General features: G+C 45.5%; 1 protein-coding gene across 3 annotated transcripts; it reads left to right on the top strand.

Moving 5' to 3' along the window:
• The first annotated feature begins 1,674 nt into the window (after nt 1-1,674).
• On the top strand, nt 1,675-15,161 carry rbm14b (RNA binding motif protein 14b). 3 transcript variants are annotated; one of them, XM_079491646.1, is made up of 4 exons: nt 1,675-1,733; nt 8,088-8,443; nt 11,884-13,057; nt 13,886-15,161. In XM_079491646.1, the coding sequence occupies exons 2-4, from the start codon at nt 8,095-8,097 to the stop codon at nt 14,133-14,135; spliced, it is 1,773 nt and encodes a 590-aa protein (XP_079347772.1). In that variant the 5' UTR covers nt 1,675-1,733; nt 8,088-8,094; the 3' UTR covers nt 14,136-15,161. The 3 variants fall into 3 exon arrangements, with proteins under 3 accessions (XP_079347772.1, XP_079347770.1, XP_079347771.1); XM_079491644.1 differs by having other exon boundaries at nt 11,863-13,057; XM_079491645.1 differs by having other exon boundaries at nt 1,692-1,733; nt 8,091-8,443; nt 11,863-13,057.
• The last annotated feature ends 9,113 nt before the right edge of the window (nt 15,162-24,274 follow it).

Genomic DNA, 24,274 nt, shown 5'->3' with positions numbered 1-24,274 from the left:
TATCGTATCACCAGAATTAACCAATATCATCCATGTATCGTATCGTCAACCATGTATCGTGATACGTATTGTATCACTGTTAATGTATCGTTACACCCCTAATGATACAAAGTTACAAACCCCACAGTTTCTTTTTGTGCCAACTAGCCAGACAACTATTCCACAATCTTGACAGAAGCATTTGAAAATTGTGGGAGGCGGGCACACCCTGACCTGGCTCACGTCACAAGACTATGCCAGCTATGATAATCTGTTTTTGAGTGTCCTTCACCCACACCTGTAGAATTGTATCATATATAGTGCATCATCAGTATCTGTTAATTGTGTTTACGGTCATTTTAAGGTACTTGGTGCTTTTCCATTCACCTAAAATGAACTTAATCTCTGTCTGTGGCTCTGTGGTCACCCCTGTGCTTTCATGATCTCTATAAAGCAGGGGGCCCCAGTAGGTAGATCACGATCTACCAGTAGATCACAAAGGCTGTGCAGGTAGACCACATGGCATGCCTCTAAAAACATTATATAGGCCTATATGTATTTGTTTTGGGCATCTGCCACTTCTATTAAAGTGACTTGTTTGACATCAAAAAGGGACTGTCAGCTCAAACCCACAATGTAATACTTTGTTTTCAGGGAGTCCCTTTTCTGTCCGTAACTAAATGATTGATAGTTGGGAACAAATTGGTTCGATTTGTACACTCAGACTCGGTTACATTGACTGAGAATTTTACTTTAACGGACGGGGGTCTGTGGCCTAATGCAGATCAAACTGGGAACCTGAAGAAAATGTATTGGGAAAGACCGCTCTCTAGGCTACTATTAAAGATGCTGTAAGACACTTGATTTCATTTAGGATAAACAGAAAATACCCATGTATACACTTTCCAGTGGTACACCAATTTAATCCAATCAGATCAGGATGATTTGAGAGTGTTCCCGTTCCAAATGTCATGTGTGTCTGCACATTTTTCAGTTCCATCAGTTTCACTTTCACTTGTATCCTGCATGAGTTCTCTTTCCTGATTGGACAAAATTGGTAGCCCGACCTGAAATTGTATTAAAAGTGCTGGAGAGATGGGGAGAGTCCCCTCCCCTGTTATTGATTGAACAAACACTATTATTATAGCAATGATTGATTTACAATAATATGTAACACTTATTCCAACAAAGAAAAATCACATCTGTGTGAAGTGAGGGGCGCTCAAAATCATACATCATCTCATTCCGGCCAATGACAATTTGCCAGATGATCCCCTCAATGTGTGTGTGACCACCAAAAAATGACCATTCATTGTCAATGGCATTCAATGTTAGTGTTTACACAAACACTCAAAACTGGCCATTCATTGTCAATGTTTGTGTTTTAAGGACAATGTTATACGTACACAAACACAAACAAACCTTCAAAGCTGGACATAGGAGGGGCTCAAAAATATCACACCACCACCACCTTTAACACAAGTAGGTGCATGAGCTTTCATTTTCTTTTAACCCATGTGACTGTGCTTATAACCTGTTCCCAGGTTTATTGAGGATTCAGCATCCTGTGTGTGTGTGTGTGTGTGTGTCAGTGTGTGTGTGTGTGTGTGTGTGTGTGTGTGTGTGTGTGTGGGACCCTGCGGGAGGGGCCTCCCCCCCCCACCACCACCACCCCCCCTCTTCACTAGAATGAATGCCCGACATTCTCTCAAACGGAAGCAGGCGCTACCATTTTGAAACACAGCACCGCTTAGGTAAGACTGGTCCATTTGTTTTTGTCTCTCTCTCTCTTTCTGTGATATTATTGTTATATAAGTAGTCGAGGCGCTAAACAAAAACAACGCTATAGCGTCGAGGGCGTTAGGTATATACCCGGGGGCAGGGTGGTTGTTGTAGCGTGGATCACGGGTGTATTATATTTTATATTTTCAGTATGATTTATGATGTGTGGTTCTTCCGAGAAGAGAGCACCGTGGTGGTGGTGTTGCAGTCTATTCATTCCTGTGCGGAAAAAACCCGTTTCGGTTTGCTTCCTTTGTATCGGTTGATTCCACGCGTTGATCGCTTTATACTGTTGGGTTTTTAATTATTATTATTATTACCGAACAGGGAAACATTGTATTTATTATGATCTGGTGTGTAATAATGTGTTTATTCGCCGTGTAAACCATTAACAGACTGAGACTATAGTCCCCACCTCCCCTCCTCATATCAGGCGCTTGTTTTGTTTGTCCGATCCGACCATTTGAAGCAAGCAGAGAAAATCAAGCATCTCCGTCTTTCTTCCCTCCCTGATCGGACATTCATAATCACGATACATAATAGATATAATCTGCCATTAAATTAGCCCCAACTTTGCGATTTCCTCCTTTTTTATGCATGCGTGAATAGAGACATGTGTGTTTACTCAAGCCCAGTGCTTCGTCATCAGAAAGAAGAGCAGCCTTGCTTTGATGCCTCCCTCGGATGAACCCATATATTATACTTTGAATGCAGCAGCAGCCATAGAGTCTATAGTACCAACCCTTTTCATACCGAGGTGGTCCATTATTTATTGTGTATTTAAGCCACAATTACATGTTCTATTGACGTTGGTATCATTAGGAGAGATAACAGGCAAACGTTGAATTGTGTAGACTTCTTGTAAATTAAGTAATGCAGATGTTTAACAAAGAATGTAACTTTTGAGAGCGTAAAATGAAACCCGATCCATTTGGTTTAAGGGTCCATTTGGTTACCAACTCTCCATCATTTAGGTGGGGACCACCTGGAACCCGCTCAAGGCCCACTGGTGGTCCCTGGACCACTGGTCGAAAACCGCTGATATAGACTATACTATAGGCAGGTGGATCTAATTGAAAGGAGTCAGTAAACGAAGGACCCCTAGTATGGTATACTTTACGCAAAAAATCTGAGTGTACCAATTAAATGGAACCAAAATGGATTTGGTTCCATTTCATTCTCATAGTTACAGACCCGTATGGGTCTGTTAACTACCATTTCATTTATCTGGGGGGGGATGGGGACCCCTTGGAACTGCCCTAAGGGCCCCCAGGGGGGGGGGGGTCCCAGATAAGGGGTACTCCGGTTAGGTTTTTTCGGACCAATCACGAGTGTTTTTCTCACGATCGGCCGAAACCGATCTTGTGCGTAAGGGGAACATTTTAATATTTTCTAAATTATTATATGTCGGATCTGTTCTTGTGTGTGGGTCGGGGGGTAGGAAGGAAGGGGAAAAGGTTTAGGCCTGTCACAAAGATGCAAAGTGATATTATACTATATCTGATTGACTTTTTTTTAAGATATATTTTTGGGCTTTTTCTGCCTTTTTATTGGATAGTACAGTATGGTGAGGAGATGGGGGGTGACACGCGGCAAAGGTCGCCGGGATCGGGAGTCGAACCCGCGACACACCGTCAGGCTGGCTTAGCAGCCTAGGTGCCCTGAGCGCTACACCAGCCGCCCGGGCCATCCGATTGACTTTTAATGCTATTAAAGATGTGTTTCTCGGGTTAAAAAAAATGCAGATCACCGATCGAGTCATTTGGAGTGAAAATCGGCCGATTTTAAATCTGTGGCCCAATAGGCGGTGTGCTCCAAGCAAACAACTAGCCGATACTGGCGCCTGGCGGTCATAAATAAACATGAAACAACCAAGTTTCTATCAATAGAATCCTGCAGAAGTCCGAACTGTGCTGCATCATGTTGTTTGATGACCTGTAGTACCCCCTGCCTTAACCAGAAAATAGACACGTATGGCATTCTTTGGTGTCACGTTCCACTTATTTTACTATTTTACCCCTTTGGATTTACTGCCAGTCGCTTTAGGACAACGTTAAAAGTAAATGGAGAGAAAGGAAAAGAAAGAAAAAGGTGTTGGCCAACCTGTTTGAGAGTGGATTGAAGTTTGACCTGCAGGCACAGGCAGTGAACTTAATACAGGAGGGATCAGCGGTGAAAGGGTTGCCTTTGTTATTGTCGTCATCGGCACATTGTCGTCATGGGAACCGATCAAGGCCTGCGGTGTTCTGTGAGCGACTAGCGTATGACTAATTATTACTTAAGTGTTACACAGTAGATTAGTTACTTCTCTCACGGTCAGGAACTCGTTGTTCAAACTCTGCAGTCTGTTCCCTTATCGTGGCCCGATAACATTGTTGTGTGTGCATGGGGCAACTGGTGGCCCGGGGGCCACATGTGGCCCACACCTTCACTTAATGTGGCCCTCAGGTTAATATTATCGGAATACTGATATATTATTGATTTAAGCTGTTACAATTCCAAACATGACCCGCTTTAATTACTTAGTCTAAATTAGTAGCTTAATGAGTAGTATTAAAATGTTATTTTTTTTTTTATGTCCAATGTATTTGTATTTAGTTCATAAAGTTAACATAACTATAATTTAAGGCATTTGAAATTCAATAAAAATGTTACTTTTCAAGATTCCAATTCAAAAATAGCAAAACAAATATAATTCAGGATTTCAATTAAAATATAGCAAAAATAGCCGATCTACAAGCTCAAAACGCGTCGCAGTGCGACGCGTTTTGAGCTTGTAGATCGGCTATTTTTGCTACGACAGTAATATGCAATGTGGCCCTCTGGAGTGACTGTGGAAATATAGTGGCCCCCTCCATCGTCAAAGTTGCTCACCCCTGCCGCGTATAAGATTCCTAAACAAAAGCAAGGGCTCGCAACTCACTTTGTAATGCTCGAAGTAAATTTATTCACAATCACAGCAGGCCTTGGTCTTGAGTTGAGAGCCCTTGCTTTTGTTCATGATATCTCTTAGTTTAACAGTTTGGCTCAGCTCCAAGATCGGAGGATCTGCGCTGTTTTATCTCATCCTATAAGATTCCTACCCTAAGTGAAAGTATGTTTGTCTTATGTCTTGGCTAAGTTAATCATCGGGCCATCGCTTAGTTATCTCTGAGATGGATTTTGGCATATCGAGCTCTGCGTTAATCTAATGTCTTAATCTGAACGGGGTTTATCATAGTCAGAGTCACAGGTGTGCGTCGCTATTGTATGTTCAGTACAGTGTGGTAAACTTTATCCAAGGCGCTTTACATAGATTGTGCATTACATTCACCCATTCACACACACATTCATACACTGATGGCGGCCATCGGAAACCATGCAAGGCACCAACCAGCACATCAGGAGCAATTAGTGGTTCAGTGTCTTGTTCAAGGACACTTCGACACTAACTCTGGGGTAGCCCGGGTTCGAACTGGCAACCATGCGGTTACTATCCAGCCACTCTACCCATTGTCGCATCCAATCTGCTGCACAAAATCAAATTGACTATTGCAGTTTGTAATTGACAACAGGCCGTAGTTGTTTTTTTAATACCGCGTGGTGAAAGCTGGACAACTTGTCCCTGTGCACCACTCAGCCATGTGTCATGAAATAGAGAACACATTTCATTTCATTCAGACATAGAACCACTCCTAGCTGTTAGCAGCACATTATATGGAAAAGTATGGGCTGTCCACAACATAACTGTATTATGCCTCAAATCGATCCTCAGCATTCCCATTCAGTCACAGAAAACAAAACGCAAAATCATTTTGGTCAATATTATATTATCCAGCCCTATTCCCTACCCCCCCACCAGACAAGAGACTACCGTGCAGCCCAAGGTTCATCTTTGTCTGACTCCGAGGCCAGTCATTGTGTCAGATATGTCGGTTATTGTCCCAACTGAGCAGTGTGTCTTTTGGCCCATCATCCCTAACTGAACTCTGCCTCACATCTCATTCCTCACTCCTTTGTATCTCTCCCGTGCCGCACATTGAAGCAGCATGCCATGAGATCGCTTTTGCTGAATAGGGTGAAATCGGAATGCATTAGCTGGAATTTGATAAGCATCATACTTTATCTTTAATGGCTACTCTGGGCTGGGGCCAAGAGGGAAGTATTCAGTGCTTCTATTGTGCAGCTTCCTGGAATGATTGTACGTTAACGACATGGGCTGTGAAGCAGCATATTGCTATAAAAATGTGTCGCCCCTGGATTGACATTGTAGACAAAATGAGATACTGGCTTCTGAATTAACAGTACCATTCCCACAATGCTTTTCACGAATGTCACTATTATCACTGCATAGATGGATATTAGTCTGGGCTCTGTATTCCAAGGGGCAGATACAAAAAATGCATCTGGTGATAAACCTGCCCCATATTGTATACCGGTTCCTGATTGGTCCCTCACTACTTCGGAGGGAGTCGTGAAATCCAATCACAACTGAGTGGTGCCAGACCAAATCTGCCAAGCAGGGAAAAATGGCAGATTTGTCTGGTTTCCACAGCATACGACAGCATAGCCAATCTAAATTCAGGGGTAATGTTAAAATGTTTTTTGTGTGTAGGTTAGGCGTTGTGTGGTTATGATCAGGGCAGAGTAATCTAGTAAGAGAGTGGCAACACTAGCGTTGACTCCCACTGTAACAATGGAATGCGGAAGTGCTCATTCTATCTCAATGGGATAGTTCCAATGTTTGGAACTATAGCCCATAGGCGCCCGCTTTGCGGCGAGATCAAAGCGTATCGCCGCCACTCTCTTACTAGATTACTCTGGATCAGGGTATGGTGCTGCTTTAGCCAATAGGATGTGTGACCTCAAACTTTGAAAGCGGGCATCGGTTCAGGAGCCACAAGATGATATATACGTTGTCATGCCATGTGCCATTTTGTGATTTTGATTTTTAGCTGGGGTTGCACTTGGTGATTGGTTTTTGAATTTTGGCGTGGTGTTAGGTATGGGTATAATGATTTCAAAAAGCTGTGCAAACGTATTGGGAGCGCCCCCTAGTGGTCTGTTTACACAGACTCAAATATTAGACACGTACAGGTATGGTTGAAAACCAAAATAATTGATAAAAGAGATTTTAAAATGGATTCTGTTAGCCACCGTGGACGCCATCTTGAAAACGATGCCTTTCTGGTTGTTCGTTTTTCCTAAAATTTTAGTATGTTATTTAGCACACCCAATAGTAACAGAATCCATTGAAAAATCTATTTTATCAATTATTTTGGTTTACAACCATAGCTCTACGTATCTAATATTTGAGTCTGTGCAAACAGCCCACTAGGGGGCGCGGCGCGCCCAACGTATTTGCACCACGCCAAAATTCAAAAATCTTAGTCACCAAAAGCCAAATTGTGGTGACTATTTAGGATCTACTGGCCAGGGATGAGAGCACATACTGGGGCTGAGCGATATTGTGGACAAAATCAAATTTTGCAATATTTTGACCAAATGCCTTTAGTTTAGTTTATTTGAACATCTTAACAGAACAGAATCAAGTACAAAGTTTACATCAGCAGCCCCGTGAAGGTGTCGGATCAAATGGCATGGGCTGAAGCTAAAATCTTATAAGTGCCCATCCTTCTCACAGCACAGCATTTCACAATATTGACATATTATCGATATAATTTTCACACAGGCTGGCCCTAGCAAGCACACACAACATGCCAACAGCATATTGAGGGATGGGATCCATTAAGTCATTAATTGATAATTGATAAGTTTTGATAACCGTAGTTATCGATCGATTAACCAGTTAGTTGATAAGCGCAGTGTTTTCTTTCTTTTTTTTAAAATCTGAGAATCTTAATTTCCCTCAATGTCTAACATAAAAATCTACACTTTACTGATATACAGAAAGAATACAAAAGGCATATTCCTTCATTCCTTATATTCCTTAATAAAATATTTATTTGACCATTTGCGATACAGGGCCAGACAATGAATGGCATCTTTGTATGGAGGAATAAAATGAAATGAAAAGTTCACTTTCTTGTCTGTCACATCACATGCAAAAGCAGAGACGTTTCTGTGGCTACCAAGGTGGGGGGGGGGGGACCTTTCTTTTTACCGACCCACATGCGTGTTCCTCGGCTGCGTGCACTTGCAGCCAGACATCACAGCAAACCACCCAATGATAGAACCCGCAGAATTTTCCATGAATTATTAACTGTTTAATTGATTAATTTCTTAACAGCTGGAGATGGATTAGCTAAAATAAGCCTCACAGTGTAGCCCAACTCACACAGCAGTCTGCACACTCATTAATGATCTCTTGTCTGTCGTTCCTCCAGCAGCGCCATGGACAAGAGCCACACGGTGAAGCTCTTCGTGGGCAACCTGGCCTTGGACACCACCCAGGAGGAGCTGTCGGCCATCTTTGAGTCCTACGGCCAGGTGGTGAGTTGCAGCGTGCTGCGGCAGTTCGCCTTCGTGCACCTGCAGGGCGAGGGCGCCGCGGAGCGTGCCATCCGCGAGCTCAATGGGCGCGAGTTCCGCGGCCGCAACCTGGTGGTGGAGGAGTCGCGGGGCCGGCCGCTGCACTCCACCAAGGTGTTTGTGGGCAACCTGAGCGGCATGTGCACCACCGAAGACCTGCAGGAGCTGTTCCAGACGTTCGGGAAAGTTCTGGAGTGTGACAAGGTCAAAGGTGAGCCACTGGGAGAGGGATGGGTCATGTTTTAAATTGTTTTAAAGATGGAGTGCCGTGATTTTTATGGAGGAAGATTTTTTTTCAAAAGATTGTACAGTATTTGTTAAAATGTCATTTTTATGTGGACACGCCCATCAGTTCATTAAGTATTCCTGGTTTGCCTGGTGGGTGGTGATCCATCTGAACTGAAGCCGCACCCACAGCTGTGGTTGTATGATAAAGGGGGAGGGGTTAGCGGAGGGGATGATATTGTGATGTCACTATATCACAGTTTTTATTTATTGGCACGTTTGACTGTCAAGGTTTCAGCCTCCAGGAAGAAATCCTAAATACAAAGGGAAGACATCATTGCACATAACAACCACACCAAGGGGTCTAATGAAGTACTGTCACCTCATAAACAAAAGAATCACGGCACACCATCTTTAAAAATTGTGATCGTTCTATTTTGAGGAGGACGTGAAGATATATGACATCACACTTACCAATGCGCTCTGTGTCGAGACTCGAGAGCACACTGGAAAATCGCTGCCGGCCGCACGTAAAACTCATCGTCAGTTTTAGGTGGACTGCCAATGGTTTTCCAGCATGGAGAGAGCTCGCTATCGACACGGAACGCACGGGTGTGTGACTCGTCTCACAGTAGAACGATGGCATTCACATTAAATGCAGAGTTTAAAGTTATGTTGCGTTCACAACACGGGCAGATGAAACGATGCAGTCTACCATTCATTGTCAATGGAAGACTGTGACGGGAAGCTACGAAGCAGCTATGATGACGCGCCGTGAAGCTGCCGCAAATTGTGTTTTAAATGTGTTTTAAACGCAGTTTATAGTTAAGGGACGCAATAAAACGATGACCGCTGCATCCACAGGATGCACTACTGTAGTGCATCCTGTTTTTTATTCTAGTTTATTAGTTATAATAATATTTTCTTCCGTTTTCTACATGAATATAACCACAGTATAACCATATAAAATGAAATGGGAGTTAAATGCTGCAAATTGTAAAAATGGCAAAATATGACTCCTAACGTTGTTGAAGTGGGACTCATAAAATGTCCCTGGGACTCATCTAAAAGACCATCCCTGCATCCTGGGACTCATTACATTGAAAACCTATTTACATCACTGTTTCATCTGCCCGTCTGAACTCACAATTACACTTCAAAATCGTCACTCTGCCTTGTAGCGTGTCCACCATGACCATAGAAACCTTCTAGAGAGCTGTGTGGCGTGTTCACCAAAGAGCTACGGAGGGACTAATTAACCCATTTAGGCCTGACCTCAAAATAAATAAAAAATCTTCTAAATCCTAAATATTTTCACGATTTTTCAAAAATAGCAGACCTACAAGCTTGTAGCGCGCCATTCGGTGCCATTTTTCAATAGCTAAATTATAACAATGTTTAAAACACCAAAAGGGGTTCCCGCCCAAAATGGGTTAACTCGCCCTCGAGCTGAGAGCGGAAAAACTAATTTATGATGTCCCCAGGTGACGTCTTTTGATCTGAATGAAATCCCTATAGTCTCTTCTTAGGCATCACTTGGTGCAGAGAGTCAATGATGCCACGCAGACACGAAAGCAAAGAAATATTGCGTGTGGTTATTATGAATACCAAACGACTCGCCCCTTTACCAACTCGCCCCCGCGATTTGTTTTAATGTAGTTAACAGTTAATTTAGTATTTCCCTCCCTATCTGAAATTATCTTGTATACATGCAGATTTATTTGATTGTATAGTAGTCGATCTCTATACTCTGTAAAATTTAGAAAGAACAACATGACACAGAGACGGTGACTGCTTAATTAAGTTAAATTAGGACCTTCTAGCAGTTAATTTAGTTTTATTAATCACATTTCTTCCATGTAGCCCATGTTTTGTAATGGCATCATCATGCTATTATGCCCGTGGATTACAGAGTGAACTTAACAATGATAAATGAATATGATAATACCTTTTATATAATCACCAACATGAATCATGTTTGTTATTTACAGCTAGGTAGAGTAATGGGGCGAGATGGAAAAGGGGCGACCGTACCTGTTACCGTTATTATCATAACAGGGCAGAGATATGTACGTGTATTGAGGTCAGGAGTGTGTCTATAACTGTCCTACATCGGCTTTATAGCTTCAGCATGTGATATGTGATACAGCGGTCTAGAGTTCTCGCAGCCCAGATGCAGCCACACTGCGATAATCTGAGGACATGGGCATTCAGAGGAAAGACAAACGCAAAGATTAATGCCGTGGGATTTTCTCTGTCTAGTGTCTACTTACTGTCTTGTTTCTGTAGCTGTGATATTACCGGTAATTGAAAACCACAGATTTGAAATTAATAGGCCTAGCCTTTGGGGACACAATTTGATGCTTGGTGTCCCCTTGATTAATGCACGCCACACTGGTAAATACACTTTTATGTCTTATTTATGATTGGATATACTGTATATACCTGTAAATGCTGCGAAAATATAAACAGGGTAATATATTTGTTTTTTTGTAATGACTGGTGCAGTTATTGTTGTTATTGTTCAGTGGATACATATTATGGACCCCTGACTCCTGTTGGATATCTATCCATTCCAAACAGGAGTTCACTGGCATTCACACAGTGAGCTCAATCTATCTAGCTGTCAAACAACAGACTAGTGGGAATGAAGGAATATCCAGCACACCAGAAATGTCCCTTTAACATGGTTTATTTACCTGTGATGGACAACGGACGCGTTTCGTCGCTGAGGACATTTCTCGTGTCCTGGCTATTCCTTCACTCCCATTTGAGCCTTGCACCTATAAGACCAGTCATCTGATTTGGAGTGTTGCAGGTTTTCTGCTTTTGCAGTTTTATCTCTTTCAAACAATAGACTAGACCTGTATTTAGCCCTTCGCTAAGTCCCTCCCCAACCCGCCCTTGTCCAATAGGCACGTTAGCCGCGAAGGAGACGGGGCAAGCTGTCCTTCTCCCCCTTTTGAGATGCATTTTAAAACACTTTTCGTGCCGGCATGTTTTAAATTCTAAATCTAGTCAACCAGGCCTGCAGTAGGCTATGCACTGGGCAAATGTGCATGACATATTTCAATAAACGGTATCCAACAATCAACTTTTAACGACCGTCCGACGGGAGTTTTCATTTGTCATTAGTATTATTGCCATCACCTGGGTGGCTCAGTCGAGTAACTTTCCCCGTCGTTAAGCTGTCTTATGTGTTCAACCACACAGCTATGAGGTGACGAAAGCTTCCTGCATAGCAACGGTTGCTAAACTACATGGATTGGCCTTGGCTTGGACAATGGCTTTTTTTGCGGTGGGGGTTTAGCGAAAGGCTAATTAGTCTAGAGAGTACAACAGGGACCTTTGTTGCCTTCTGTGGGCACGTGCCATTCTAACCGTTGTCCCTGCACTCAATGACAGCCAGGAGTTCTTCCTCTGCAGGCTATGCCTTCGTCCACATGGAGAACAAGGAGGACGCGCTCCAGGCCATCGAGGCCCTGCACGGCACCTCCTTCAAGGGCCGACCCCTCTCCGTGGAGCTGTCCAAGGTGCAGCCCAGCAAGCAGACGCCCACGGGCAAGATCCCCTGCGTGAGCTGCGGCAAGCAGGGCCACTACGCCGGCGAGTGCCCCGCGGGGAAGTCCTCGCTGGAGCAGTACCAGAGCCAGGCGGCCGTGCTGGCCGCGGCGGCGGCGGCGGCCGCGGGCCTGCCCCTGCAGGTGCAGCAGAGCGTGCACAACTCGGTCTACAACACGTCCACGTTCGACCCCACATACGCCGCGCTCACGGGGCTCACGGCCGGCACGCGGGGCGACGGCGGCGGCCAAGCCGTGAACCCCGCGGTGTACGGCGCCCTGGCCAGCCAGGTGTACGGCGCCCAAGTGGCCAACCAGCTCTACGGGACGGCGGTGGTGGGCGGCGGCGGCGCCGGCCACCACGGCCACCAGGCCTCGCTGACGTCGGGCGCCACGCAGATGACGCACACGCAGATGTCGCAGATGACGCAGATGTCGCAGATCTCCCAGATGTCCCAGATGTCGCAGATGTCGCAGATGTACAGCTCCATGGCCGCCGCGGGCCCCAACATCTACGGCCAGATGGCGGCCGCCGCCAGCCCTGCGGCCGCGGCCGCCTACAGCACGCCCGTCTACACGCACGCCATGGCCAACCACCACGGCCACCCGGTGTACTTCGCGGCGGCGCCGGGCCTGGAGATGCAGGCGGCGGTCAACCCGGCCTACAGCGTGTCGCCGGCCATCTACGGCGCAGCCGCGCCCTCCTACGCGCACATGGGCGGCCTGAGCGCCCACACGGACCCCACCACGGCGCTCTTCGAGGCGGCGCGCCAGGCGCACTACTTCGCCCAGGGGCAGCAGGTGCTGGCCGAGCAGCAGGCCCAGGCCCACGCCGCAGCGGTCAAGTCCGGGGGCGGCGGGGAGAGGGACCGCAGCCCGCTGCGGAGGGCCTCGGCCGTGACCGGGCCCCCGCTGCTGCCCGACCCCATGATGAAGCCCTTCATCTACCAGCGGGCCAAGCCCCGGAGGCCCCTGCTGCCTACGCCGGAGGGCCGCGCGGCCGCGGAGGCAGCGGAGGCGGCTGAGGACCCCATGGCCAGGTAAGAGGTCATCATTAGGGCTGAGAATCTTTGGGTGTCCCACGATTCGATTCCGATTCTTGGGGTCACGATTCGATTAAAAAAAATTAAAAATTCCAGATTCAAAATGATTCTCGACTCAATACTACAATACAATACAGCTGTGCTGAACTGAAGTGACTAGTACTGACTACAGTAACTTGAAAATGACTGAAGACATGATGTTTACTGTGATTAGGGTAAGCTTACATTTCATATCATAAACACCATGTAGTGAAAAGTAAAACTCCTTTGAAATTATGAATCGATTTTGAATCGTTCATAACGGGAATCGCGATTTGAATCTATTTTTTTGACACCCCTAGTCATCATTCATTTGGTTCTCAAACCTTTTCTCACACGTCAAGGACCCCCACACGTCGACATAATAACATTTTAGTCGACTGAATCTACAGTTGATTTAGTCGAACTAAATGTATTTTGGCGGGCCTTGATGCCGTCGTAATGACTGTTTTTACACTTGCTGAAAATAGCCGATCTACAAGCTCACAACACGTCGCAGCGCTTGTAGATCTGCTATTTTCAGCATGCAACTAATTGTAAAATGACTTATACTGGGTCTCTTGTCCACTAGTCCCTTCCTAACATTTTAGTCTAGTTTTTATTTGTTGACAAAATTGTCAGTATATTTAGTCATTTCCATTTAGTTTTCGTCAGTGGAAAAAGGTACAACAATTTTTCGTCTTAGTTTTAGTCGACGAAATCAACACTGCTGCGTAGCCCTATACCTAACCCCCCCATCTTGTCTGTCCACCTCGTCCTTCAACCCCCCCTATCCCCCACCCCCAGGTACTACGCCGAGTACTACCAGCAGCTGCAGCAGTACCCTCAGTTCCAGTACGCCTACCCGCCGCCCAGCGCCATGGCGGCGCTGCCAGGCATGCCCGGGATGTCCGCCATCCCCGCCCAGTCCCCGGTGGCGGCGGTCGCGGCCGCCATGGCCGCCGCCCCCAGAGTGTATGAGCCGCCGTTGCCGCCGGCGCCCGCGCGCAAGCGCCCCGAACTCTCCCTTCACACGCCTGAGCCCCCCTTCCGATAGTCGCACTATATACACAACTCTTCCTCTTGCTCCCTCCTCCTCCTCCTCCTCCCCTTCAAAAAAAAGGACCCCGAACCTTTTCCCCACGCCCTCCCCCCCCTCCCCCCACCCCCCTTCTGACCACCCCACAGCGGCTGTATGTGTGTAAGCGCGTGTGTGCATAGGGGGGGGTTCTATGTTTGTTTTTCACGGGGCGGGGCGGGGCGGGGGGTTTGATATTGTGGCACTGCTCCCGTGGTTTAACCCTGCTTCGGGAGGGACTTGAACCGGCGCCAACCTTGGCCCTGGTTTAGTGGTGCACACGCGGCGCAGCTTAATAGAAAGGGACGAGCAGCCTCTCATCTGTCGTATGGGCATTCTTAGCACATTTCAGTCTCTCCTCCTTTCTTTTCTTCTTTTTTTTTTGTTAATTGTGCCAGTTCAATCTCAAATCCTGTGCCAGTATTTTTGACTGACCAAGTCAGTTATTCCATTATGCCTTTTTTTTTAATTTCTGAGATTCAAGTATGATTTTGTCTTGTTTTTCTTCCCTAAGGCCAAGCCTATAATTAACCAACCAATTGGTGTTTTAATCAAAACCAATCAGCCATGCTCCTGTAAAGCCTCAACGATCAAATCAGGGCAGCTATTACTTTGAAAACCCTGTTTTGCCTTATGTTGTTGGAAGTGTTTTTTTTTGTGTTTTGTTTTTCGCTTTTTCTGACGCGTTTACTAATCAGATGAGATGTCAGATAAGCACATTGTAATAACCGTCTGCGCTGCGCTGCGTCCGCCAGGCCCAAGGTTGGACAGAGATGGGTGGGGGTGGGAGGGGGGTTCTTGTCTCGAATGTGATTGTGAAGTTGTAGTGCGAATGTGTCGGCTCCTTAAGCTGTGATAACAATGCAGCACACAAACAAACACTCACAACAACATGACACAAAGACCAGGTTATTAATTAATTAAGACCTGGCGCTGGAGAAGAAACACAAAAAAAAAGAAAGAAAAAAAACAAAACGTAAAGCACACGTCGCTGGCGTACTGTAATGTATGTTTAGACGCCCCAAAGTCCCTTCCCTCTTCTCTCCTCTCTACTGTAATTATAGAGCACTGAAAGACACTGCCTCACCTCTCTCCCTCTCTCGTTTTAATTGCACCTGCCTACCTCTGATCATTACAGATTTTTAGTGGGAGAAATTACAGGCCCAAAGTTTTCATTGTTCAGTGTTTTGCGGTGGATAGAAAGAAACTCGATAAGAAGTGATTTTTCTCTCCACATAAAATGAAAATGTGTTGCCTAATCCTTTTAGTGTATTAACCGACATCATTTTTGTATGTAGACCGAATTACACTGCGCGTTAAGCAACTAGTGAACATCTATCTCTCCCTTCAGTTTTTATAAAGCACACAGTCCTGTGTACTTGTTTTTTTCCATAGATAATTAGTGGGGGAGGGCCGGAGGGGGCATTATTTATACAATGTTATCCTCGATTGTATTCTGTTGCTCAACTCTGGTTGTGTAAAAGAAAATAATGACTTGCTTTGGGGGAAAGTTTCAACCCAGTCAGCAGTTTACCCGCCTGGAAGTCATAAAAGAAAAGTTGGGTGTCAGCAGTTCAGAAAGGGATGCCACATTTTTTAGTGACATTGACATCTTCTTCTATGTATTGTATATAAATAATCTTTGACTGTACTTACAGAGGCCTTTTTTTAAAAATAGCGTTTGTATTGTTTGTTTTTAATGTAGTTATGTTTTTGTGCGAGTCTGCCCGGGGTGGCATGATTTAAATCATAAATGGTAAAACAAATAACCTCTGTGGACTTGCGAATGAGCCGTTTACGATTATCTGTATTATATTGCATCCTACCTAGAATCTATCGTGTGATGATGAGCTTAACTCTGTGCCTATAAGATTTGAGTGAAGTGCATTAAGTGGAGGGATCTCCCATTTTATTTGACTAATTTTATTTTTTAATCGTGCGACGGGGGGGTGGGGGGGGGGGGGGTTCATTTTTATAGCGGGTGGCTCTACACACAATGTACAAAATAATAAATAATTTGAACCAAGCAGAGCTTTTTCATTGGGGGTTGCACGCCTCCCATTGTTTTAGTTATTTTTTTCCTTCAGAGAGATTATGAGGCATTTCAAAGACAAATCTTTAGCTGTGCCGAAAAGCATGTGCTGTGCCCTCCCCTGCTTAAACAACTTCCCAATGAACTGCTAGTGAAAGCAGAACACTATTGCCGTTGGTACCAATGAACTGAGAGATGGTGCAGTGTCTTCCAGTCACCCATAAAGCAGTAATCCTTTTCCCACGTACACACACAAGGCCTAGGTCAAATAAGATTTGCAAAATAGGTTTAAGGGTTTGTTTTTATGGCTCCAGATTAGCTGGGTCCTCCTCGTAAAGACAATTAGGAGAGTGCCACAAAGGTTTGTCGACGGTAAGGTGTATTAAAAAGCAACCTTCAAACTGTCTATAAACCTAATGGCATTCATTGAATTGTCCTTTACGTGGCGAACTCCACCCCTCTGGCACTCCCAAGGCCAGATGAAACAAATTGTTAATGCACTTCTTTTGCGAATAATCTTTGACCCAGGCACGATACCGCATAGACAAACACCCCCTCAAGACGCCATACTGCCTCGCTGTTCTCCGTTCCCTTCTCCCCCTGTGGTTTTTAAAGTGGTTAAGTGACTTTTTTGCATCTCACAATGTAATCTTTTCTGTGTCTTATTATACACCCGCATACCAATTGCATCCTTCGAGTTCTGTGGTTGCGAAATGTCTTGTTTGCCATGTCTGAGACAGAGATTTTTTAGTATTTTATGTTTTTGCCTTTTTTATATACAGTGTATATATAAAAACAGCATGCTTTTTTTTGTTGTTGTTGAGAGAGAACATGTATTACTATTACCCACCATTATAATAAAGAATGTCTGGCTCACTGCTGTGGTAAAAGGCAGAACGAAAGGTTTGCTTGGAGAGGGGTTTCCCCTCTTCTTTATTCATTTATTTCTCCTGTTTCTCTTGTGTGTGTGAATTGATCACCAGACCCATTTGACTGGGGGAAATGATCACCAGACCCATTTGACTGGGGAAATCCAGGGGGGAAGGAAAAAGATGTAGATGCTGCTCACCCAGCTATGCTTTCTTTGGTCTCGGTAAGTGGGGAATGGTGGTGCTCTTCCTCTCTCCAGCCTCTCGTATACTTAAACTATTTGCACCTGGGTTGGCCTGTACCGCAGGGCATAACGCCAGTATCCGTAGTACCTCCTCTGGGTTGGCCTGTGTAAGCAGGTCACCACCACCATCTGTGCACCAATCGGCTTCTCTTTTAGTCCATTCATTTCCGAAGTGGACTCCTTTTTTAGGTGCCATTGGATCCAATGGTTTCTCACATGCTCCAGAGAAGGTTCTGAATAATAAGGCTAATATAGGCTACAGTATTTCGATGCTTTCCTTGTTGAGTGTAATGCGATTCTTTCAAAGTGCCCTGGCCAAAAATGGCAGGCATGTAAACTTCAATTGGTGTTGCCCCTTTTCTATACAGAGGGTAGTCACATTATTCACACACAGTGCTGTGTGTGTATATATGTATACACACATACAAGTTTGATCCGGAGAGCTGGGACTGGGGAGAGGCGCACAGATAGAATGGCCTGGGTGCATTTTGATCTGTGGGGCAGTTCTGTGGCTGAGGGGTTTGAGGGGGTGTGCGCTGGTCTGTTCTTCCGCCTTCCCACCACCGAGAACCAACCCTGCCACCCTCTGTGTGTGTGTGTGTGTGTGTGTGTGTGTGTGTGTGTCTACTATGACTTCCTGAACCCCCTGCATGTGAAGTATCTTGTATCTCTGCCACCCTGCAGCCACGCTGATAAAAGTACAGCTCTGACTAACTGTCTTCAACTGAATTAGGTCACCAGGCCACCGTCTGGGACGACGGCGTGCGCGCCCGCGCACGAGGGGGGAAGACTTTTAGCGTGGCGCCCACGGCACGCGGGAACTTGTTCTCTCTCCACCAGCAAGGTAAATCAAAACAACCCCCAACAAAAAAAAACAAGCGCTGTCCCCGCCCCGCCTCACCCCCCCTCCCCCTTCCCTTGCCGACTCCCCCCCTTTTGACTGTCTTGACCTGCTGTCCTCCGCCATCACCACCACCACCGCCCGCCCTCCCACCACCTCCGTGCAGGCGCTTCCCTGTCCTGCGATGGCAATGCCAAACACAGCCTTGAGCTTCGATCGATCTTCTCGTTCTGGGATGGAAAGGGGGGGTGGGCCGGGGCTAATATCCTCCTCGCCAGTTCCCGAGGGAAAACGTGATTTTTGTCCTGTGTCGCATCCGCACAACAGACGACTGACCGTGCCCTATCTGTCTCACCGTCCTGCTCGTGTGTGTGTGTGTGAGAGAGATGGAGGGAGACTGTATTATGAAAGAGAGAGAGTCAGTTGTATGTGTGTGTGTGTTGGCGTGCTGTGATTGGCGTATCTACGCTTGGCACATGTGGAATCCTCCCCTGCCCGCTAGTCAACACCTCCGCCGTATTCGCCGCCCCTCCCTCTCCCCTCTCTCTCTCTTCCTCCTTTCCTCTTCAACCCCTAACCCCATCTGCGCCTCCTCCTACCCCTCCCCACTTTCCACCCCCCAAAAAACCTCTCCGCCGTCCACAACACAAGCGCTTGCCAGTCGCCGCCACCGTCGACATCTTGGATCGGGGGTTCGTGGCTCTGGCTCAGACTCCACTTCCCAGAACCACCCACCTGACCCAACCTGACATCCCCCCCCCCCTCCTCCTCCCTGCCTCCCTCCACTTCCTGAAACCATAGAGACCCGGCCGGGCCTTGACGACGTACAGTGTGTGTGTGGTGCCCCCCCCCCCCGCCGTCGGATGCAGTCGCATTTCATACAGAAATACTTTGGTGTCTTGAAACGAGCTGCTTTTGCTTGAGACTGTCCTTCAAAAACAGTAAAGCGCCTGGTTTGTCCTCCGTATGAGGAATGCATCTCAGTCACCCACCACTGCTGCTTTCAGGTTTGCGTAACCTCATTTCACAGTGAGCTGACAAACCCGACCTCCCATTTCATGAGGTTTTTAACAGCTGGAATGGTTTCGTAAATCTTTTGTCCTGGTCCCTCACAGCCTCCGTCCTCTACCAGAAACATCCTATAAGACAGGCCTGGGTATGAGGCCTCGCTCGCCTGCAGATTTCCCAACAATCTCAGAGGTTCCTATAGGATTTTTCTGGGTGTGGCACATCTGTCTGTATCTTTCACGCTGGAAACAGCCAAACTGCCTGGTCATGCGCTCTCGACTTGATTTTTAATGTTGTGTGTGTGTGTGTATATTTGCTTAGAATGTCCTTGTCCGTGATAAGATGCAGTAGCTGAATGCAAACACACACACACACACACACACACACGTCCTGCACACAGAGTCGACTGAGTTCTCCGACATTTGCTCTGACAGCTGGGAGATGCAGCACACCCGAGGGGGCCGAGTCAAGACAAAGGGCCTTTTCTCTGTCTAACCTGTCATTGAGACAGAAGGAGGAGGAAAAGATGAATGGATAGATGAAGGTGAGTTTGGTAGCGTCTGGATCTCCTGTTCGACACCCTCGCTCCCTAACCTCACTGTCCTGATTGTGGAGAACTATTGTGTTGTGTATTTCTTTTTGTCAGGTAGTGAGATAAATTATGGATAGAATAGTCTGTGTTGAAGGTGCATTCACTTCAGGTCTATTCCAAAAACAAAATAGAATTGATATATATTCTAAAACTTCTGCCAAAGAAATTAGGAGAAAGGCCTTTTGTTGAAAATGAAATGTGAGTTGTAGTTTCAATTCACATTGAAACTACAACGTGATTGTAGAAATTGTAGTTTCAAGTCATGACTGATGAGGCGCTGAGTGTCTAGTCTGTGCTGTACATTCACGTCTGAAATATTTTCAATTCTGGGTGTTTGGATGATCGTTTTAGAAGCCGTTTTCAGCTGAGTCTGCTATTTCTGCCAAATCATCACCTATTAAGACCAACCCAGAAATAAGGACACTATAGGGTCCAAGTGGTTGAACAATATAGTACCGTATTGTCCCGAATATAAGACGTCTCTGATTATAAGACAACCCACATTTTTTTGACTAATTTGTGGAAAAATAGTCTAGTCCCCAATTATAATACGACCCCGTTTTTTAGGATATTTCCATATTTTCAGGACAATAGGGTATATACAGACTACTGAAACAAAGTGCCATCCTCCGTAATCAGGTCAGCAGGTGTTCCAATAGTTTCCTCCACACTGCCCCCATTGCACCCACACCCAATCCATCCTGCCACCGCCACCCCCCCCCCCCCCTCCCCTCTCCTCCCCCTACTCCGCACTCCAGGCTCAGGATGTTCTCGAGTTCTGGGCTTCCAATGCTTGTGGTGAATGCAGCCACGCGTTTCTAAACCCCTGCTTTATATTCACAGCCACAAACTCGCACTGACAGCCAAACCCCATTGCCTTCCAGCTTCCTCCCCAATCCCCAACACCTGCCCCACACACACACACACACTTTTCTGCCCTCTGTGTATTGGACAGCAGTTAAACATTCATTGGGTGTGTTCCAGATGCCCGGGCTAGAAGCACAGCTCTGCATATTGCATGAGATGTTTGGGGGGGAGCACTTGACTTTACAAAGGCTTATTAAGGCCTGTGTGTTAATTTAAAGTTAAAGTATGGGGGGGGTGCTATTTTAGAAACGCAATTAATGCTGTGGACGTACTTGATGAAAATCGTCTAATCTAATACTTGCACAACACATAATGTAATCGCACAGGTGTGTGCACATGCAGGCATGAGTGAACGTTGTGATGTTACATGGTTGTTGTAAGTGTGTTATGTTATGTTATGTATTGGAGAAATGTTCAGTGAGTAAAAGTGCTTACACTCTTATTATTGTGTTTCTGCAATACTTTCCCATATGCATGTTGATACTTTTTGGATGAAGCCGTTGTAAAGTGAAGTGTTAAAGGTTTCATCACATTCATTTTCATTTATTTTTATTTTTATTTTTTTATTTTAGGTTTTAAATTACAATTACAATTACACCCAAAAAAAACCTGAACTTTGAACATTCAGTGGATTTTCTCTGGTGTTTGGATGGAAGCCTTTTGAGCTGCAATGAAAACAGGCAAAACACGTGAAAATCTGCTGGCAAATCCTATTGACATATATGGGATTTGCAGGCTGTGACAACACAAACAGCAGGGAATTCAGAGCACTTGTCTGAGCCAGAAAACCACAGAAAATCTACTGAATGTTAAAACTTCTGTTTTTTTGGGGTGCAATTGAGCTCAGAAAACCTAAAAACATTAAGAAAAATTACAAACACTTATTTTTTTTATGTCACAATCCCTTTAAAGGCGGTGTAACTTAAGTGATATGTTTTTGTTTTTACAGTCAAAGCGGCACTATGTAACTTTAAAATCACACCCGTGTGAACTGAGTGGTGTAAGGTCTGTCTGACGTAATGAAATCATGTCTGACGTAATGAAATCACACCCGGGTGTGATTTCATTACCTGGCTTTGTTTGTGCAGAAAAAATGAGCATGGTTGCTATGTTCACCCTGTTCACCCGGGTGTGATTTCATTACGTCATTACAACAGGGTGAACATAGCAACCATGCTCATTTTTTCTGCACAAAAAAGCCAGTTGTAGGAGTGGTTTACACCACTCAAAAAAATGTTTTAATTAATACAAATTTAATTTTGTCCATTCTGTATGGTAGATGTTAATACAATATAACTTATACAATTGGGGTCTCCCTGCTCTTCTATAGAGACATTTAGATCGTGTCAAAGGTCATGTCTCACCTAGACACAGGATCTGACACGATTTTTATTTAAATCTCAATGGTAAACATGTCTGAACTTGCGCTGGAAACTGGGTTCAAATCTGGTGTCGAAGAGGAAAGTTACATAGTGCAGCTTTTAACCTCTACAGTTAAAGCTCTGTTTGTTCTGTATTGGATCTCTCCATCTCTCCAGCTCCAGAGGCAATCAGGGGAGAGAACCCCACAAAGACAATAAATCATTCTACAGTTTGCAGAAGGAGCGAGTGCATTCTCCGGCTGCGGCAGTCAGACACGGCACTGCCGGGGAAGGTGGGGGGATTCTAGCTGTTCCCACACTTAGGCGTCTAGGCGCGGCAGTTTTCCGCTCAGAGCAGGCGTCTCTTCCTGGTTTTTAGACAGCTGGTGGATGGAAATTAAGCTCCACCCACGCGGCTGAATGACGGCCATATTCCCGGAAACGCATTATGCCACATGGGTGGAGCTTCTAAAAACCAGGAAGAGACGCACGCCTGCTCCGAGCGGAAAACTGCCGGTGTGTGGAAACGGCTTATGTCACTCCACTGCCGCTCCGTTCCGCGGCAGTGTCGGTCCGTTCGGCGGCCGCCGGTCCAGATGCCGCAACTGCCGATAACGCTGCCGGAGGGTGGGGGCGGCACCTGCCGGGGAAGGTGGGGGGGGATTATGATGACACCCCACTGCCGTGCCGTGGAGAAACACTGCCGCGGGTGTTGTCGGCAATTCTCTGCGACATGCAGCCGCTGCCTGGAAAATGCACTCCCTCTCCCTCCCAATTTTGTTTGCTCATTATGATAGCGTCACCACTTCCATATAATATATAATTTAATATTTCCTGACCTGAAAATGTTTACTAAAGAGCTGGAGAGGGTGGGGGGAGGTGCATCAGAAATCTGAGCTATTTAACCATTATTTTATCAAAATAATATCAGTGTTGTACACCCCCTTTTTAGTGGCTGTGTTTGTTTTCACAGGATCTTGAAGGTTACAGCCATGTGCATGTGGGAACGTTCCACTTGACTAGCTTTGACAGAAGTCACAAACCATGTTGTCTCTGAGGTTGCACGTCGGTGCACAGCAGAATCCCCAGTAGTAATTTAACTGACAGTGTAAAAATAGACACTTACGTACTGGCCCCCTTTTTCCCACCCTTTCAGAGTTGAATTATTTCTCAGAATTGTTCTGTGTAAGGCCCAAACGGCACCAATGACTCACCCCACAACTCCTTGCAACATGTATCTACTTGGCAACTATTATCCCCAATGGCAGTTGCAATGAGTTGCATTGTTGTTGCATGCCTTAAAACTGTTTTGTTGCAAGGAATAGGCTATATTTGCATACACACCATTTTGGAAAGAACTTGGGCCCCTTCCCTACTTCCTTCACAGGTGTTACCGATGATACTAATGAAGGCTCTGTTCCATTCTGGTCAAACGGAGTCATGGTTAATGATACTAATGAAGGCTCTGTTCCATTCTGGTCAAACAGAGTCATGGTGCTGCTGCTAATGTGCATGTTGGCTCACTGGAAACACTCCACCAGTGGCTCTCAAAGTGTCCTTGAGTCGGTTCCAAATGTCCCTGTACGGGTGTGGGTCCATTTGGTTCCATTTGTACACTCTCAGGCCCTTTTTCCACCGGTTGGTTCCCAATGGGAACCGGTTCAGTTCTTTTTGTTTTTTAGTCCATGAGCCAGAGCTCCAAAATTGAAACGTTAATTATGAATTGAGTGGGCAAAACCATACCTATAATTAGTAATTAATTGAGTAGGCCTACTTACATGAAGACAATGATTTATTGTATTACAAATTTTACATTTTTAAATATGCAAATGAGGCATTATGTAGGAAAATATGCAAAATAATCGAAAATATGAAAAAGCTACTACTGTGGAAGTATCATCATGTATTAATTTACTTGTATTGATCCTATAAACAATTTAATATAGGTCTAGTATTTCCCACCAATTATGGAGCTCTGGATCATGGACTAAGAACCAAAAAGAACTGAACCGGTTCCCATTGGGAACCAACCGGTGGAATGGTGGTCAAAGTGTCCCCGTACGGGTGTGGGTCCAATTTGGTTCCATTTGTACAATCTCAGAGTTATGGGGGGTCCTTAAAATTAAAAAGTTTGAGAACCACTGCACACTAAATGGAACAGAGCCTTAATTAGTATCATCGGTAACACCTGTGTAGGAAGGAAGTGAGGAAGCACCCCGTAACGGCCGGGCTCCACCAGGCGCGTCAGCGTCGCGTCTCCGTCACCGTCAGGGAATGTTCCCTTTTTAATCAATGAAGGGTGG

The sequence above is a fragment of the Electrona antarctica genome (assembly GCF_951216825.1).
Source record: "Electrona antarctica genome assembly, chromosome: 21".
Lineage (NCBI taxonomy): Eukaryota > Metazoa > Chordata > Actinopteri > Myctophiformes > Myctophidae > Electrona > Electrona antarctica.
Note: the sequence above shows the minus strand (reverse complement) of the source record. Positions and strands in the feature narration are given on the sequence as shown.

Coding starts and splice junctions, on each gene's coding strand:
- rbm14b (XM_079491644.1), top strand. CDS start 8,095: ATGGACAAGAGCCACACGGTGAAGCTCTTCGTGGGCAACCTGGCCTTG. Junction 8,444..11,862: donor GGAGTGTGACAAGGTCAAAG/GTGAGCCACTGG, acceptor ACTCAATGACAG/CCAGGAGTTCTTCCTCTGCA. Junction 13,058..13,885: donor GCTGAGGACCCCATGGCCAG/GTAAGAGGTCAT, acceptor CCCCACCCCCAG/GTACTACGCCGAGTACTACC.